The sequence below is a fragment of the Globicephala melas genome, chromosome 14, assembly GCF_963455315.2.
Source record: "Globicephala melas chromosome 14, mGloMel1.2, whole genome shotgun sequence".
Taxonomy (NCBI): domain Eukaryota; kingdom Metazoa; phylum Chordata; class Mammalia; order Artiodactyla; family Delphinidae; genus Globicephala; species Globicephala melas.
The window spans coordinates 2,109,584-2,128,008 of record NC_083327.1 but is presented as its reverse complement, the minus strand read 5'-3'; the positions used below and the strand labels follow the sequence as shown (position 1 = coordinate 2,128,008).

Genomic DNA, 18,425 nt, shown 5'->3' with positions numbered 1-18,425 from the left:
ACATCACGTGACACAGCCCTGCCCATTCAAGGACAAGATCCAGCTCCACCCATCAGAGCGCAGGCACCAGTCTCTCCCACCAGGAAGCCTACACAAGCCACTAGACCAACCTCACCCACTGGGAGCAGACACAAAAAGCAAGAGGAACTACGACCCTGCAGCCTGCAAAAAGGAGACCTCAAACACAGTAAGATAGACAAAATGCGAAGACAGAAAATTATGTTGCAGATGAAGCAGCAAGGTAAAAACCCACAAGACCAAATAAATGAAGAGGAAATAGGCAATCTACCTGAAAAAGAATTCAGAGTAATGATAGTAAAGATGATCCAACATCTCAGAAATAGAATGGAGGCACAGATCAAAAAAATACAAGAAATGTTTAACAAGGACCTAGAAGAACTAAAGAACAAACAAACAGTGATGAACAACACAATAACTGAAATGAAAATACACTAGAAGGAATCAATAGCAGAATAACCGAGGCAGAAGAATGGATAAGTGAGCTGGAAGATAGAATGGTGGAAATAACTGTCACAGAGCAGAATAAAGAAAAAAGAATGAAAAGAAATGAAGACAATTTCAGAGACCTCTGGGACAACATTAAACATAGTAACATTCCAATTATAGGCGTCCCAGAAGAAGAAGGGAAAGATAAAGGGTCTGAGAAAATATTTGAAGAGATTATAGTTGAAAATTTCCCTTACATGGGAAAGGAAATAGCCACCCAAGCCCAGGAAGCACAGAGAATCCTATACAGGATAAACCCAAAAGTGGAAGTTTGCAACCACAGGAAAGACTTGGGAGTGTTGTCCATGGTTTGATATACCATATAAGACCAATAGTTTGATTTATTTCCTTCTTTCCTCCTCTCTCAACCCCATCTGTCCCAGCTTAATGAATTCTATAACAATATACTTTTATACTTCCATCCGTCACATCTTATTAGAGTCTTTAGAGTTGAAGAAACAGCAAAAGAAGCCATTTACCTAACGCACTCTTTTATGCAATCATGTGCTTTCAGACCCTGATCTCAAATCCCAGTTAATACTACTCTGGAAATGACTCACCAGTAGGGATATAATATATTTTACTTGTGAAAATTTGGGAATTAATCAATACCTTATGGTTCATCATCACAAACATGACATGCACATGAAGACAAATCAGTGCAGAGACACTGACAACAGCTGTGTTGGGGCATCCAGAGGGAAAGCCTGAATCACCTGAAAGTCACCTGAAAAGGATTGGGAAAAAGGACCTTCAATAAGCACTCTTATTGAGCTTCTTCCAATATTCCTCATGTTTGTAATATTTCAAGAAATCTTAGGAAGTCAACATCAAAGATAGATATTTAAATTCTTTCAAATGTCCTTCAAGATTTAGCTCCTTTAAATAGAGAAGAGTTATCGTTGGACATTCAAATATTTAGGGTGAAAGTACATTGAAAAGGAGAGACAAGAGAGCCTAAATATGGGAGGAATGTAAACATAATACTCAGATTTTCTTTGTAAATTGAAAGTACAAAAACACTGTGCTTTATGGAACTCCTTATTAATCTAATACATCTAAGTCCAAGCCTGCAAAGTTTTGATGTCTGATACTATAGACATCTTTATGGTCCTGACTTGCTTATTCCAACCCTCTTGCTTTGTTTATAGTTTTCCCCAAAGCCTCCCTGTTTTCATTCCTTCATATGTCCAAACTGTATCTCTCATTCCAGATCAGTTTTTCTCACCATCTCCTTTATGGAATTGTCTCAAAAATCTTTGACCTCACACTAGTTTTGTCTTTTTCATAAGAAATTCTTGGGCCCCTTATTGCCTCTACTTATAACAATAGCTATTATATTTACTTGCTATATTATAAAATCATTAACTCTTTTGTATTAGAACACTGATTTTAGTTTTTCTGACATCCTTCAAAAGATACCGTACTGTGTTTTCCACTAAGTAAGACCTCAATATGTTTATTTTGAATTTAACTGAATTGTTGTTGTTGTTGTTCTTTTCGTAATCTTCTACATTTTGGAGTACTAGAAAGTAGTTGTTGCAATTTTTATTATCATTTTGTTTTAGAAAAATTTTATGTCATATACTTAAGTTATACTTTACTCTGAGGAATGCTGACAATAAAGTGATACATTTTCTTTATCAAAAAAAAACTAGTGGTGATCCTGGAGAAGCACTAATCTTATCTTCTATTTCAGATGTTTGAGGACTAGAGACCAGAATCTCTTTCACTATAGTAGGTCAGCTGCATTCAGAAGTTGCTATTCTGGGAAGCTTAGGATTTGTGTAAAGTTTATTGCAGCAGAAACCTGGAGGGAAAAGGGGTTTCTCTCTTGTGCAGCAGCTCTCTTCTTGCCACAGAGAAGAGAAGCACCAGAAAAAAAGATGAGCACATCCACATCATCACTATGGTGATGATGCCAAGCTAAGCAGAAAGTCAACTGATGGATGACAACTTGGCTGTCACTCAATCCCAGAGATGCCCTGCCAAGGAAAAATGAGATCGATATCAATCAGATTTCCAATGAATGATGTTAAAATGATTGAATTCCATCATATCACGTGGGCATTGAGGGGGTCCAAAGAGAATTCAGTCACCTTTTTTATGGACAAATACCATGCATAGATGGATATCTATATGTAAAAGATGAAACAGAACAAATAAAAGAATAAACAAGAATCATGGGCTGATAACACATGATACAGAATAAAATGAGGACTTGAAATTAGGAGGCAAAGCAAACCACTGAAAGAAAGTTGTTTAATTTTAAGGGTATTGCATGTGCTAAGTGAAAAATTTGCTGGTACAGAATTATATTAAGAAAAACATAAAATTTTTAATCTCCTACCCAACCCAATACTCAATATATCCATATTTAATAATAATGGTCTTAATCAAAGCACCCACTCTAATCCAGGTACTTTTCTAAATAATTTACAGGTAGTAGTTAAATTAGTCTCTACTTGAGAAAGATATTTTATTGTCTCAATTTTTAAGGACTGAGACTGAGAAATAACCTGTTCCAGTTTACAAAGCTACTATAATAAGGAGCTTGAATCCAAAACATCTGATCCTCTGAGTATGTTTCATTCTATGTTTCTTACTGCCTTTGTAAGCTTCTAAATTTTTCTGAATATACAGAAGTACATATATACAAACATTATGACACTATTGGAATCAAATTTATGTATTATATCGATTATATGTTATATAGTACTATTTAAAATGAGTCTCTTTCTACCTTATTACATAAAAAATATATCATTTAAATTGCTTATTTAAGATACTATAACCAGTGCCTTCTTAATGTTATTTAGATTTTTTTGCCATTGTAAACAATGAAACAGAGAAGAACTTTGAACACATATGTTTGTGGTCTCGCATGCATGTATTTTTACAAGTAAAATGAAAGCATTTTGCATTCACTCCTGGTGACTGTATCACAGGTTTAAACTCCCTAGGATCAAACTCTGAGATGGAAATTGCCATGCTGGAGGTTTATTGTGGAGTGCTGTTGATATATGTGCAGTGTTCTTGTACATCATTTATATCACAATAAGGTTTTTGAAAAATAAAATAGCTGAGGGAGAGTAAAAGATGAAGAATTGGGCAGAAGCAAGAGGATGAACTGCCATGGAAAGACCCAGAGGCTCCCAATCCCACTGGACACTCTAGAGCAGAGATGGTCCTGTACAGTTTCCTCACTTTGAGGAATGGAGGCTTGGCATTTATCTCCCTGCATTGAGCAATCACTGGGTATGAGCTGTCCCAAGAAAAGGGGAGAGACTTTGAGTGAAATGGCTCTTTCCAACTGAGGGAAATTCTCATAGCTGTCAGCCATCCATACTCCCAGGAGCCAGGGAAATGAGGGCTGCAGTCCCAGATAGGACAGCATCCTCTAGAACATGTAGTTAATGATATAGTTATGATGCACTTTAAAATGTGTAATGAGGATGAATCTTATGTTAAGTATTCTTACCACAAAACACACACACACTCAAAAGAACACAAGGAAATTTGTGGGGAAGATGAGTATGTTTACTACCTTGATAATGGTGATGGTATCACAGGTGTATGCATATGTACAAACTCATCATTAAAGATGTGCAAATTTTTGTGTGTATCAATCATACCTCCCTATAAAGATAGAGAGATAGATGATAGAAAGATAGACAGATAGATAGATAGATAGATAGGTAGATAGATAAATAGAAACCATATCTTACACCCTCAGATATATATATATTTGTTTCTTATAATTTCTGTAAGATACTACTTCAGGAATCTGGTTAACTTTTATTCCTGGGATAAATTATAAGAGACAGATTAGTAGGATGAATTATAACACCTACTCTTGCATCTGGTCCAAAAGCCATAATTAATATAATTCATCCCCCTTCCCCCATACACTTTGTATTCTCTTTACCATCAACTGGAATCTCTCTGGTCTTGCTCTAAACGTAGAGTCTATGTTATAATTCACCTACCAGAGCTTTCCATAAACTTTGTAAGATATCTTTTGTCATCACTAGTACCACTAACACCTCTCATACTACAGAGCGTGTTGAATCTCATGGTGCAACACGCAAGTCTACTTGCACTTCAGCCTGAACATGTTGCCAAGTATTCTACTCTGAGACTCATTTAAAGCCTCTAGCATCTATTTCCCTAGGTGAATGGGTAAGAGCAGTATTTTTGCCATTAAATCCGGAGGCCTACCAAGTGTCATACTTCCTTTTTAGTGGTGCAACGTATAAGATGCAACAGTTTATCTTCACTGCACAAGGTAAAGATGCAATAATCTGTCTTTAATTTGGATGGTATATGTGGGCATACTCCAGATCATTGGATCTCTAGCAACCTCCCTTATGTAACAGGACCCCAGTCTTCATAGGCTTTATCTCTCACCACCCAGAGCACATCCATCTTCAACAAGCCTTCATCATATTTGCCATTTGTCATTCATTCATTTGTCATTCACTAAGATAATAATAATAAATAACATCGTCAGATCAAAACAACAGTCTGCAGAAAGCCCAGACAGTCTACCCTCCTTTATATTATATTATTACAGAGAGTGGAAAAGATAGCTTAGCCCCGAGGCAAGACCTTAAATGTATACTGTTTTCTGTTCCAAATGAATATACACTGTTTCTGACCATCCTACCTGATAGGGATAGAAATTCTCCACATTCCTGGCCACATAGTGTGTATCTGAGTCAGTGCTAATCTGCTGGATGAAATGTACCCCATTTGGTAAACAGCAGCAGTCAAGCTATTACATGGTTGAGCTTGAGTAGTCTTCCGCCATCTCCAAGGTGATGCTTGTTTTTTGAAGGGACCAATCTGGTGAGTAGAGTGGAGAAATGATGGTGGACCCTCCTTTTGTCCTCAGAGCTGGTGCTATCTTTGCTTTTTCCCAGCAGTGTTATATTGCTTTTAGTTTATGATACTGCCTGGAGAGTGGGAGTTTAAATGAGGAGACAGGTTCCAAGACTTCCAATTTGCATTCTCTATAGTTCTAATCCCCAAGAAAAGAAATGATGTGAGGGTTCTACCAACTAAAATGTAAGCCCAATTCAAGTATATATTCAGGGACTGGGGGAATGACAACTGGAACCAGGGGACCTGCTGTGAGCTACACCTGGACCAGGTGCATTTATTACCTTGCTTCCATGTGCCCCCATTCTAATGTCAGGGCAATGAAGCTTCAGAAACCTAGAGGTCAATAACAAATTGAAATCAAGTCCAACATTCTCGAAATGTTTGGCACTCTTTCTCATAAATGTAGTTACAAAAGTCAACAGCCATAGGTCTTGTTGGTGGAATCATTACTATATCTTGCTATCATGTTGTAGGGTATATTTTTCCTGGGCACTTAGCCTCTCCTTCAATCAGTGAAGTTGGGGTCTGAAAACTGGGCAAGGGATTATCATTTTTAGCTGGAGGGCTGCCCTCAGACTCCTAATTATCCATTCTTGATTCATCCAATCTACTTTGCCCCAAGAGAAAATGTGTTCTATTGTCTCCATAGTTCTCTGAGGATCTTGGACACAGACGGCCTCTCTAACCTTGGTGATAATTATAATTGTGCCCTACTTTCTCTGATGGTCATGAACAACCACCTAGTCATTTTAAATTTCCTATCATCCCTATTACTTATGGGATGCCAATTTTGGTAACATTATCTCCTATAATCAGACCTGGACTACAGGGAACAGCCAACACTAAGCTTCTCAGTGAAGCTGGAGCACCTCTGAAAACTATATATCTTATCACTTTGATAAGAAGGATGGTGTCTGGGTCCTCTGCAGAATATGGTCATTGTGTGACCTTATATAGCATCCATCGTTTAGCATGCTCATTTCTCTTAGCTTCTGATTTCTTTCTCCATTGTTTGCCATGAACATTCTTGTATATCATCTCCAGTTAATATGGACCATCAATTTCTACAAGTTTCCAAGATTGACTACAAAGTTCCAAGAAGGAAATAGGATCATAGGTATACATACTTTCCATGTAGCCCCTGTGAGACAGGTGGCCCTTGAGTGACATTTCTTGGAAGAGATTTCTCTGCCTCAACTTCCTTCTCCCTTTTTCTCTCTTCCTCATCTCTGTTTCTCTTATTTCTTTTTATAATCTCATACTTCCATTAAAAATAGATAAATATGGGTGCTTTCTAGATTTTTTAAAAAGGAAATGTTCTAAATCTTACATTTTAATAAAATATTAATCGGTTCATAATAATTTCTATATGTCTAAATCCTTGTTAACTTCCTTCTTAAGTAAGTTTATTTTCAAATATTTTTATCGTTGGTTAAGCAAAAATGTGCTGCTATTCATAATTAATTGAATTGTATGCATACAGTGTAGAACTAAGTGTCTATTATTGGTACTTAGTGTATTTGTGATGCATATTACTCCTTTTGGAGATTTTATATATATATATATATATATATATATATATATATATATATATATATATAGTAACAAATATAGCATTTATTGTAATGCTAGTCCCAACAACAAACCAAAGATTTATTCATTTCCTACTTGCTTATAGTACAATTTCTAAATGTACAAAAGTGCTATGGCTTTTTCTTGCTCAGTCAATTTCCTTCTGAGACTTAAAGTCTGGTGTTTATTAAATATGGAGTTAAAATGTTTCTCCCTGTAAAACTTCTGACATACTGTGTACTTAGGAATTATTTTGCAAAATATTCATAAATTGGTTTAAGTTCCATATCTCAGTACTTTAGTTCCTTAAAGTAACACGCTGCAGCCTGTTTTGTATTCTACTTGTCTGTCTCCTACTCAAATTGTACTTGAAAGAAAAAATACTTACATACATTAGAGTTTTTATTTATTCTTACACCGTATTTAAAAGATGTATATGTATTTTTCAAGTGTTATTTGAATACAATTTGAACAAGTTGCATGTGTATAGTTTATAAACATTATGAATGCATATACACATGCATACATATACTTAAGTACAATTTTAAGGAGTAAAAAAGGTGCAAATATAAATTTGCATGTGTAAATATAAAGGTGCAAATATAAAATATGAATATGTAGGAAATTATATTTAAAAGCAGACTTACATTGACTTGTCCAAAGGATCTATTTTGGGAAAAAACAAGGGCCAGAAGTAATAATTAATTGCTCAGGAAAACTGACACAGCATCAATTTTCTGTGTTTATACACACACACATACCATCAAAGCAAAAAATGAAATGTAAAATACAAAAATTTAAAGATGTTAAATTTATATATTTTAAATATAAACTGAGTTTATGGTTAAAGATGAGTCATATAAGTGATGGTGTTACTCATGTTTATAGCTTAGCCATATTCCTGGATCGACAGGTAAACTCACAGAATGGTCTTGTAGTCAGCATTTTTATACGTATTTTATTCAGATTATTGTTAAAGTCATTTTCAAGATTAATTTCTTATGCTCATTGTAGCTTAAAAAATCTACTGCAATCTGATCTTCTGTCTCAGTGGTAAGTGCTCCATCATTATGGTTTCCATGTTATAATCACAATGGCAAAAATGTTCAACTGCTCTTGCTGTCTGGAAGGAACATGGTTGGCTTTGGTTTTCTAGTCCCAGATTTAAGGTATAAACTTGGGTTTTCTTCCAAATACAGCATGAGTTTCATCAGAGTTACTTCAGGTTCTGAGTGAGTATACAAGAGGCCTGACCCACTGAAGCTCCTGCCTCTGTTTGTCTGGCTCTGCAGCTTATTGCTCTGAGATGAGGGTGCTCTGAAGCTTGAACAAAGCCTTGTATTGCTTTTCAGGGCTGCTCACCTGCCTAGAGAACATCTTGAATTCAACAACTGCAAAAATCACTATTGATCAGTTGTCTTCTTACAAAGAACAGGAGATGAAATCATATAGAATATAGGAAACATAGATAATTGAAATAGAATTATACCAGTGAAATATCCAAATAGTTCATTTGCATCAAAATGTACATTGCTTAAAAATATAGAAAATTCTTCCAGTATAGATAGATAACTTACATATAGATTTTATTTACAATGGATAAAGAATAGTATACTTTGCAAATTATAAAGTATATATCTTTAAAATATATATACACACACATATATGTGTGTGTATGTGTGTGTATATATATATATATACACACACATATATATATATATACATATATATATATATATATATATATATACAGTGAGGCTTGATAGACTGGATAGAAAAGATCTTTTCCTATTAATATTAAAATATAAATTCTTTCATTTAGAATATATACTCAATAATAAGGTCTTCACTCTCAAAAAATAAAAATAAAATTTAAAAAAAAAGATTTGTTTTCTATCTATCAAGCACTTGTTAGGTAATCAAACTAGTAGGATTCTTTCCTGCTTATTCTTTCACATTCAGAGATTCCATAAAATATTGAATAATGTATAGTGTAATACTGAGTGGCTAATTTTATATTTTTAATAAATTAACTTCGTGTTTTAGTAAAAAAGGCCAGTGTTAAACTTGATTGATGCTAAATTATTCCCAGTAATACTTATTAGAATGGCCCTTGAATTTTTATCCCAAGCCTTGATTTTTCCACAGAGTCCCATTATTGGAATTTCTTACTGCACACAAGACAGCATCTTAAATTATGCAGTTAATTTAAGTTACGGTGTATTAAGCATTAGTACCCTCTCCTCTCCCTCCCCATCACTCCATTCCCAATCTCACCTGATGGCACTATTTTCTCTTCAACACTGAATTTAAAATCCACAGAATCCTCCCCATTACCCACTCAGCCTCATCAGCTTATAATCAAGTGTTCTCAAGCCTTCATCAGAAATCTACTTCAAATCTGGTATACCTTATTAATGCCATTGTTTAGGTTCTTGTCATCTTTTATCAGCAATAAAACAATAGCTTTCTAAAAGATTTTCATGCTACCAACCTCTTCCTAATTTAGTCCATTTTCTACTCTGTAACAATCTGATTGTGTTACTATGGTACTGAAAAACAACAATAAAAGCTTAAATATCTTCTAGGGTAGGATGCAAAAAAAGTTTCAGCATTGCTGTTGCTGTTTTTTTTTTCAACCTTGCCCTGCTGTAACGTTTTAGGCCAGCTCCCTCTGTTCATTCCACCCATAACAATCTTCTCCTGTTACCAGCTCGGGTCCTTGCACTCTTTATCAATAGAAATTGATAAGAGGACAGGTGAGGTTTTACTGGGGCTCTGCTGCGGCAAAAACAAGTAACAGGTGTCCTTCTCACTCCCTGAGGGGGACGAACCAGTCACTTAAATGGGGTAGGGGTGGGGGCGGATCTGTGGGTGGGGCTGAGGGGCGGCTTAGGTGGTGTGTCCACCCCTCAGTGCAAGGGCCATGCGCAGTACTTGCTTTTGCTCCAGACACCTCGGGAGTGGCAGTTGGTTTTTGGTCTTTTTTGTATCTTCTTGTTCATAATTGCTCCCACTGCACATGAATGCAGTTATTTTTAGTTGCTTATAGTTTCTTTGTATTTTGTTGCTTGAGGAGACTTTTGTCCAGGTGCAAGCACTGCAGCAAAGGGTCCCAGGTCCCAGACTGTCTCACTCGTATGTTTTAGCATCTTAACATTTTCATGTTGTTCTTCAGAGTAGACTTTATCCTGTTTTCTGACTTTAATGTTTACCAATAAAATAGTTTATTTGAAATAAATGTTACCAATCTGAATGAGCTAAATGCTTTCCCATTTTTTTCCAAGATAATTGCAGTGGTTAAGTCAACAGTAGTGACCATCTTAAGATTCATTATTAATATAGTTTTGTTGATGGTACCGCTGATGCTATAATTAAATGAACAAACAGGTGAATGGATATAGCAAAAAAATAAAGATTGAATGACTTAGTTTGAGTAGCCCATATTTTTTATTTCTTCCTTTTTCTAGTAATAGTACTATTTTATTATTCACAGTCTTATCATTTCTTTTTCACCTGCTAGTTTTGTTTGGAATTTTATTTTGCATATAAGTAATGGCTGTGACAAACAATAAGTGAACTAGTTTTTATACGAAAAGATCCTTTTAAATTACATATATTTTTAGATTTGTATTTATAAGATTGTAGCCTTAAAACCTGGTATACCTGTGTAAAACATAGATAAATATTGCTGAACAATATTTAGTCACTGGATATCAATATTTATGGTAAGGTAAGCATGCAGAATGGTAAGTATTCAGAAGCTGGAATCTACTAAAACTTTTTAAGCTAATTTATTTCTTTCATGAATACTCTTTTTTTCCTATTTCATTACAATGACACTACTTTATTTTCTATTATTAGCTTTGGTTCTTTAAATCAACATTTAAGAATTGAAATGCTGTTCTTAGAAGGAATCCAATGTGTTTATGCCAGTGGATTTTTGGTTCTCTCTCTAGGAAAGACAGCAAATTATAATATGTTAGTCTACCATTAAGTACACACTAAATTAGTTTTCAAATATTTACTACTGGAAATTGTATATTTGAAAAGTCATAGAGTATGTGTTTTTGTTTAGTTGTTTTTTTAATCCATAAAGACTCTGCCTCTAGCTGTGCGTTTGAAATATACTGCCAGATCATACTGAATCCTTAAATTATTTCATGGTACACCTAGGAACCAGATTGAAGCTCTCACATAAAATATATTTTTCCATCCACCAAGGACAAACTTCTCTGGTATGTTCAAAAGCAGATTCAAATATATAAGTGTATAGTCTGATTTTTAATTACTAGTAATGACTTTGTTCCTTGGAACCTTATTTTCTACAATATATCCACTGACCTACATAGCCTTTGGTCTCATCAATTCTGTTGATGCACCAAAGCCTCGATACTCATAAGGACACCACATGAAATCTTGGCAACCTGTAATTTGAGACGATAAAACAAACCTTCAGTGCATATGCTAAATACTTAAGCATTGAAGGTTATACACAGGGAACTCTTAAAATAATTAAGTTGCAATTATGTACTCATGAAAGAATACAAGAAAAAGAAAAACAAATATCTGTGCAACACCCCCTTAAAAGTAATTTCAAGTAAAATAAATGCACTGAAGCTACTTTATTGAGATTTGGTTATGCCTAACTTTAATGTTATTTCACAAAATGTTGAATGATCTTATAATGGATTTGAAACATGCAAAAAAAAAAAAAAAGAAGAGGGAAACTGGGAGGAAGATGTCTGGCTTTCAGAGCTCAAGTTTGTTAACCATATGACCATATGACTTTGGATAAATCACTTGTATCCTTTGTACTTCAAGCCATCTCATTTGTATAGTGAGAGTAAGAATAGTTCTACTAATTTCAAAGTTTTATTGGAAGTATCACATTATGTAATATATTTGACAGTTGTGACAAATAGGATGTAATTTGAAAAATGAAAATTAGCACTAGAAATTGAAACAATACTCATTTTTGAGATGCATATTTTATTTAGGCATAAATAGGGTAAAAAATGTTTTTTTTTTAAATTCTGTGACAGCACCTCGTAACCACTTTGGGTAACTGGGCAATGTTGATGTCAGGATCTATATACACTTTTTATTCATTATCTCATTTAATCTTTACAACAATTTGCTGAGATTATCAAATTCATTAAGCTCGTCTATATGATTCTAACTAAAGACCTTATATTAATTAATATTTATAATATTTTCAACATATATTATATACATGAGAGTGTGGAGATTCAGACAATTCTTACACATCAAGGAATCAGAGTTTAACAGTGGAGGAAAGCCATGCAAATGTTCATAATACAAGGTAATATAAGTGTTGAATTCTTAAAGGGTGTGGCAAACACATTTTAGAGCAAGTGAAGGCAGGTGCAGGATTAGCAAGTAAGTGATAGTATTGCCTTTTCTGGAAAATTTTCAGTTTTACTAAGTGACATAGGAGATAATCAAAAATGAACAGAAGAGCACCTGAGACACTTTTGTAAGTGAAAGAGTACCCTGTAAATAATTTTATTAAACAAAAGACCTAATCCAGGACTGTCTAGGGAAACGAGGATGGATAGTCACCAAAATAATGTCATTATTTTTTTAGAAAGAAAAATGAAAGTATCAATTATTTTTACTCATTCTTAAGGGAAATAACATATTCAAAATATATATTTATATTTCAAAGGTATGAATTGTTTCAGTTGTAAAGTTTGCCTTATGTGAACATACCTTACAAAGAAATATTCAATTTGCATGGTAGCAATCTCTTTCTGCACATTACCAAATTAAAAAATAAAATAATAGCTGTAGAATCCACTGTTTTTTTCTTTTTTTTTTAGACTGGATTTATTCTTATTGAACTAGTAGACATATTATTAATCAATTATGACTCCAATCATCTTACCCCCTATTAATTTTAGTATTCGTTTCAATGGCAACTATATCTATCTAGAATTCAAGCTCATGAACAGGTGCAAGCCAGTCATTCAGCTCTCTCCTCTCACTGTACTGGTATCTTCTGTATTTATTAATATGGAATGGTCTAAACATGAGGTTCTTTCTTTCCCTTACTCTTTCTTTCTTTCTTTCTTTTTCTTTTTCTTTCTTTCTTTCTTTCTTTCTTTCTTTCTTTCTTTCTTTCTTTCTTTCTTTCTTTCTTTCTTTCTTTCTTTCCTTCCTCCCTCCTTTCTTTCCTACCTTCCTTCCTTCCTTCCTTCCTCCTCCTCTCTCTCCCCTCCTCTCCTCTCCTCTTTCTTTTAAGCAAGATATTGCTTATCATGAACAAATTAGATCTTTCAGCAATGTAATACTTTTTTAAAGTTATCTTAACTATCTAAACTATCAGCAATGGAAATTTTTTTCTCTAAAAACAGTTCTTCTAGTATCTCCTGTGCCTTGTCCCATGATGTGCTACTTGCCGATGGTACATTTACTCACAATTTGGGGCTCTACCTGCCCACAAACTGACACCTGCTCTCTCGCTGAACCTGCCCTCAGTGTAAAATTGATGTCCATTCAGTCAGTAGATCGACAATACTCACATTGACTCTGTGTCTGCAGGTTTCACTATTATCTGTTCATTTACCTTATTTGAATAATACTTCATGTGGAAAACGCTTTTTCCTACACTGTTAGAATCCTCCTGCTCTTAGGAGCAGAACTAGCCTAGCTTGATGGAAAATGTTTGGCTAAAGTGCTTTTTGAAATCAAAATTTCCAAGAGAAATTTGAGAGAGACTGAGCTAGAGTCTGTGATATATAGACAAATATCCAAATTCTTTACTTTTTTGTTTGCTTTCTCTTCAATTTTCCTACATTATTCAAATATTAATAGAAAAGATGTTTTTTAAAGCTTACAAAAACTGAAACAAAAACAGCTGCTTAACATAAAGTATCACCTTGTGATAAATACTCTCGTGATTTGAAGAATCACACGTTGTTAAAGCAATTGAATTAAATATCATCTTAGGCTTATAAACAGTGATCCCATCTGTGAAAATTATTTTACATAAAAGAAATACTTGAGGAAATGTTCTCAATTGTTATTTCAGCTCAACAGTTGCTAAAATTGCAATTGGCAGCCTTGTTGTTCTCAGATACGTCTCAGTGGCCTATGTTAGAAAATTTACCAAATGCTTCTTAAATCTCTATCAGCCAATAAAGTCAGTTTGGCAGTAACATACATTAAGTTTTCTCAGGAAATTAGGCAAACAATATTTTAAAATATGTGTAATTTATTAATCTTGTTATAAATGAGAAAATGCCACACATTCGTTCAATGTAGTCATTACATTGAAAATGTGAAGAATGAATTTGAAATAGTATGGTTCATATTTCTTAAATATTCATTTCAGCTGTGACTGTACATCTGGATGGACTGGACAGAATTGTAGTGAAGAAATAAATGAATGTGACTCTGACCCATGCATGAATGGAGGTCTTTGTCATGAATCTTCCATCCCTGGGCAATTTGTGTGCCTGTGCCCACCCTTTTATACTGGAAAATTTTGCCATCAACACTATAACCCCTGCGATCCACTCAGTGATCCTTGCCAAAACAATTCAACATGCTTGACTTTGGTAGATGGAAATCATTATTGCATTTGCAGAGAAGGTAAGGGCTTATATTTGTTTTAATGTTTGATCTCATTGTTTGTTTTGTCCATATAGGCTGGTAGCTTCTTAAGAATGGGTGAGAGAAAGATCTATATATGGGGGAATATCTGACTCCAAACTCAGATATATAAACATACTGGGGAAATAATATAAAAAGTTAACCTGAATAGCATGGGGGGAAAGGAGAGACTTTATAACTTTGGTTCTTTTTAAAACTAAGTTCTTTCAGAAATCCTCTCTTATTCTTTGTTAACAGTCTTTCTTTCCTGAATAATTTTCTCCATGTAGTGTTCCTAACAACAGCAGTAGTTAGAAATGGGCATAGGTTCAATCTACAGTAATCAAATGCTTCACTATATCTTTTCCCATGGAGCATCACTTCTTTCTGCTTAGATTGCTAAACTAGTATCATGTGACTCTGGTGGCTACTTTGTACAATAAGAGAGATCCCATGTAAGAGACAGAGAATGGGCAGATCAAAGGACATCATTGGAGCCCCTGGACCCTGTCACACTTGAAGCCAGGCTGCTTCTGGCTTCTTGGGTCATATCAAACAATAACTTAATTTATTATCATTAAAGATGATTGATTGAGATCTCTTCAGTTGTAACTGGAAGAGGTCTGGTTAATTTGCAGGAGCTCTGAGTAAATGTTTGCTGCTCCTGTATTGTGGGCTATGCAAAAGATATTACCATCTTCAGCGGGAATGCTTCTGCCATAAAATTAGCCCATGGTTGATTTTTGGCATAACTGGAATGTGTCATAAACATAATATATATATAAAAAAACAGCTATTTATTTTCTAATAATTACTTATGTGTTTATATCTCTTTCCTTGTTACTGACTTTACTAGAACAGGAGTCCTTTAAAGATAAGGACAATGCTCATTTAATCTTCTGTCCAAAAAAGGCCAATTTAGACTGTATTCATTCATTCGTTGTCTTAGTCAAAGTAATTTCCCCTTTGTTTCTACAAATCCTCGAAGATTTCCTGAGGATATAAGGTAATCTTCTATAATGATACGTAGAGGCAAGTCCGTGAACCTGTGTAAATGGCAGAAACTTCTGGGCCTTCTGAGGAATTAGAACTAGAATCTGGAAATCCATTAGTAATTATTTTTGTAAAATTGACATGGGCTTTATAAAGCATACAACACAGTTGTATAAAGCATATGAGTAAATGTTTCCAGGAATGAGGCAGAAACATAGGGCTAAAACAAAACATGAGGGGAGCGCCAACGTCATGAAAATCACAGTAATTATGAAGTAGATAATAGAATATTATTCTTTATAACAAAGATTGAAAGTGAAATTTTTGAAAAAATAGTCAATAGCAGGGGAAGAGCTAATTTACTCCACAGAATTATTCCATGATGCTTTACCTCTGCTACTAATATATTCTAAGAATATAAGTAATAGACAAATGTTTCTTGAGGAGCAGTAGTATATTTCCTCAATATGAATACAACCGCCTCCATTTTCACCAGAGATAATTTTCTACAAGATAGGCATTTTTTTTCAAATAATATTTTAATAATTCATTTTCAATTCATAAATGAATTTAATAAATGTATATAATCTTGTAAGATTAATTTCCTGTTGTGGGATTAGGGGAAAGTAAGTTTGGAGATATCATAAAAGCTTCTTGTCTCCTAGCAAACAATAATAAGATTGCTAAACTCCAGAGCACGCACAAAAATAGCTTAGGGACAATTTACACTGTGCCATAGTACATGAGCAAAATCACTTTTTTTCTTGGAACGTCATCATTCTACAAAAGGCTTCAGAGATTATGACTCTTCAAAGCAGTGCTTTGGGTAGAGTGGCATGTGGGCACAGTGAATCTTCTGTTTATTCATTTTTAATTATTATTCAGCACAAAGTATTGGTGGAGTGCACATCATTTCTAAAATATTTTGTTTTATATATATAAACATATTTATATATAAACATAAGTTTTATATATAAACATATATATGTTTATATATAAATATATTTATAACATAACTACTGTAAAAAAGTTTTATATATATAAACATATATATGTATATTTATATATAAATATATATTTATATATTATAAATATATAATATTATTATACATAATACATAATAGTATATAGTATAATAATGTAATTATAATAATTTTACATGTATTATTAATTTATATATCATTTTGATATATAATTTATATATCATTATATTTATATATCAAATATAATTATTAATTATAATTTATATATCAATATATATCATTTATATATCTTATATATAGAATATATTAGTATTTAATATATATTGTATATAACATATAATAAAATGATACATTATATATGTTAATATATAATATATTAATATATATTATAATACAATATATTATATATTATACTACATATTATATATAAAATATATATAACATATATTTTATATAATGTAAAATCTATGTTATATTATATAATATATTATATAATATATAATAGATGTCATGTAATATAATATATTATATATTATAATTTATAATATTTATAATAAGATATAAATAACATATATTTATATAATTATAAATATAATATATTATAATATATTATATATAATTATAAATATAATTATACTATAATAATATAATATATATAATATATGTCATATTATATGAAATAATATATAATGATACTAAAAACAATATGTTATATTATTCAGCATATATTATATAATGATATATGTTATGTTATAATAATATAGTTAATATATTATATATAATATAATATATATTATAAGTATATAATATACTAAAAATATCATAAAATATCCTTAAAATTTATATTATATTATTTATAATAATATTATAAATTATGTATTATATAGACATATAATAATATATTTAATATGCTTAATATGTTATGAATATAATGCATATGATATATATTTTATATAATATATTATATATAACATAATGCATTACTAATTATTATATAATATAGAAGATGTTGCAGAAAAAACAGAATGAACTTTTTGGCCAACCCAATATTATATTATAAGATGTCATATAATATATTATATATAATATTTATTATACTATATAATATATAGTATATCACCCATTATTATTAAATTAAATTATATAATATATTATATTATTATATATTACAATATATTATTATAGTATATAATAATATATATTATTTTTAATATAATGTATTATATTATATACATATTATGTTATATATATTATATAATGTTATATTATTATACAATACATAATATATATTGTATGTTATATAATATATCATGTGTAATATTGTATATATGTTTAATATATTATTTATATGTAAATATATAAGTATACATATAAATGTTTTATATATAAACATATTTTTATATATATGTTTTTATTTAAACATATTTATAACATAACTATTGTAAAAATGTTTACTTACTATTGCCTTTACTGGTATTCTTCAACCTCTGTAGCAGATCAAAGCTAAAGTCAGCAACATTAAAAAACTACCTTAGAATATTAAAAAGAGGTCGACTATTGGATACCATAAGCACTATGATGTGATTTAATTTTATAGCTGTTATTTAAAATAAGTTTTATTTCAGAGCCATCATATCATTTCTTTAAGAAAATATTCTGATCAAATTCCATTTTTAAAAGTACTGAAATTGTAAACCACAAAGAATCCCAAGACTTAACATCTTAGACAGACAGGATTTAGAAGGTGCACTAGAACTCTTTTTAAGTTGTTGGTGTTTGTCAAGTGACTAGAATATGGCAGGTTCATGAGACAAGAGTGTTAAGGCTTAACATCTGAGAGTTGAACATCCACATTTCTGAAAT

General features: G+C 32.2%; 1 protein-coding gene across 1 annotated transcript in view; it reads left to right on the top strand.

Moving 5' to 3' along the window:
* The window catches only part of EYS (eyes shut homolog), a 1,661,361-nt gene that overhangs the window by 484,585 nt on the left and 1,158,351 nt on the right, over window positions 1–18,425 (top strand). The window contains exon 14 of the mRNA XM_060283543.1: window positions 14,327–14,586. Within this exon, the coding sequence (XP_060139526.1) occupies window positions 14,327–14,586 (260 nt within the window). The remainder of the gene's footprint in view (window positions 1–14,326; window positions 14,587–18,425) is intronic.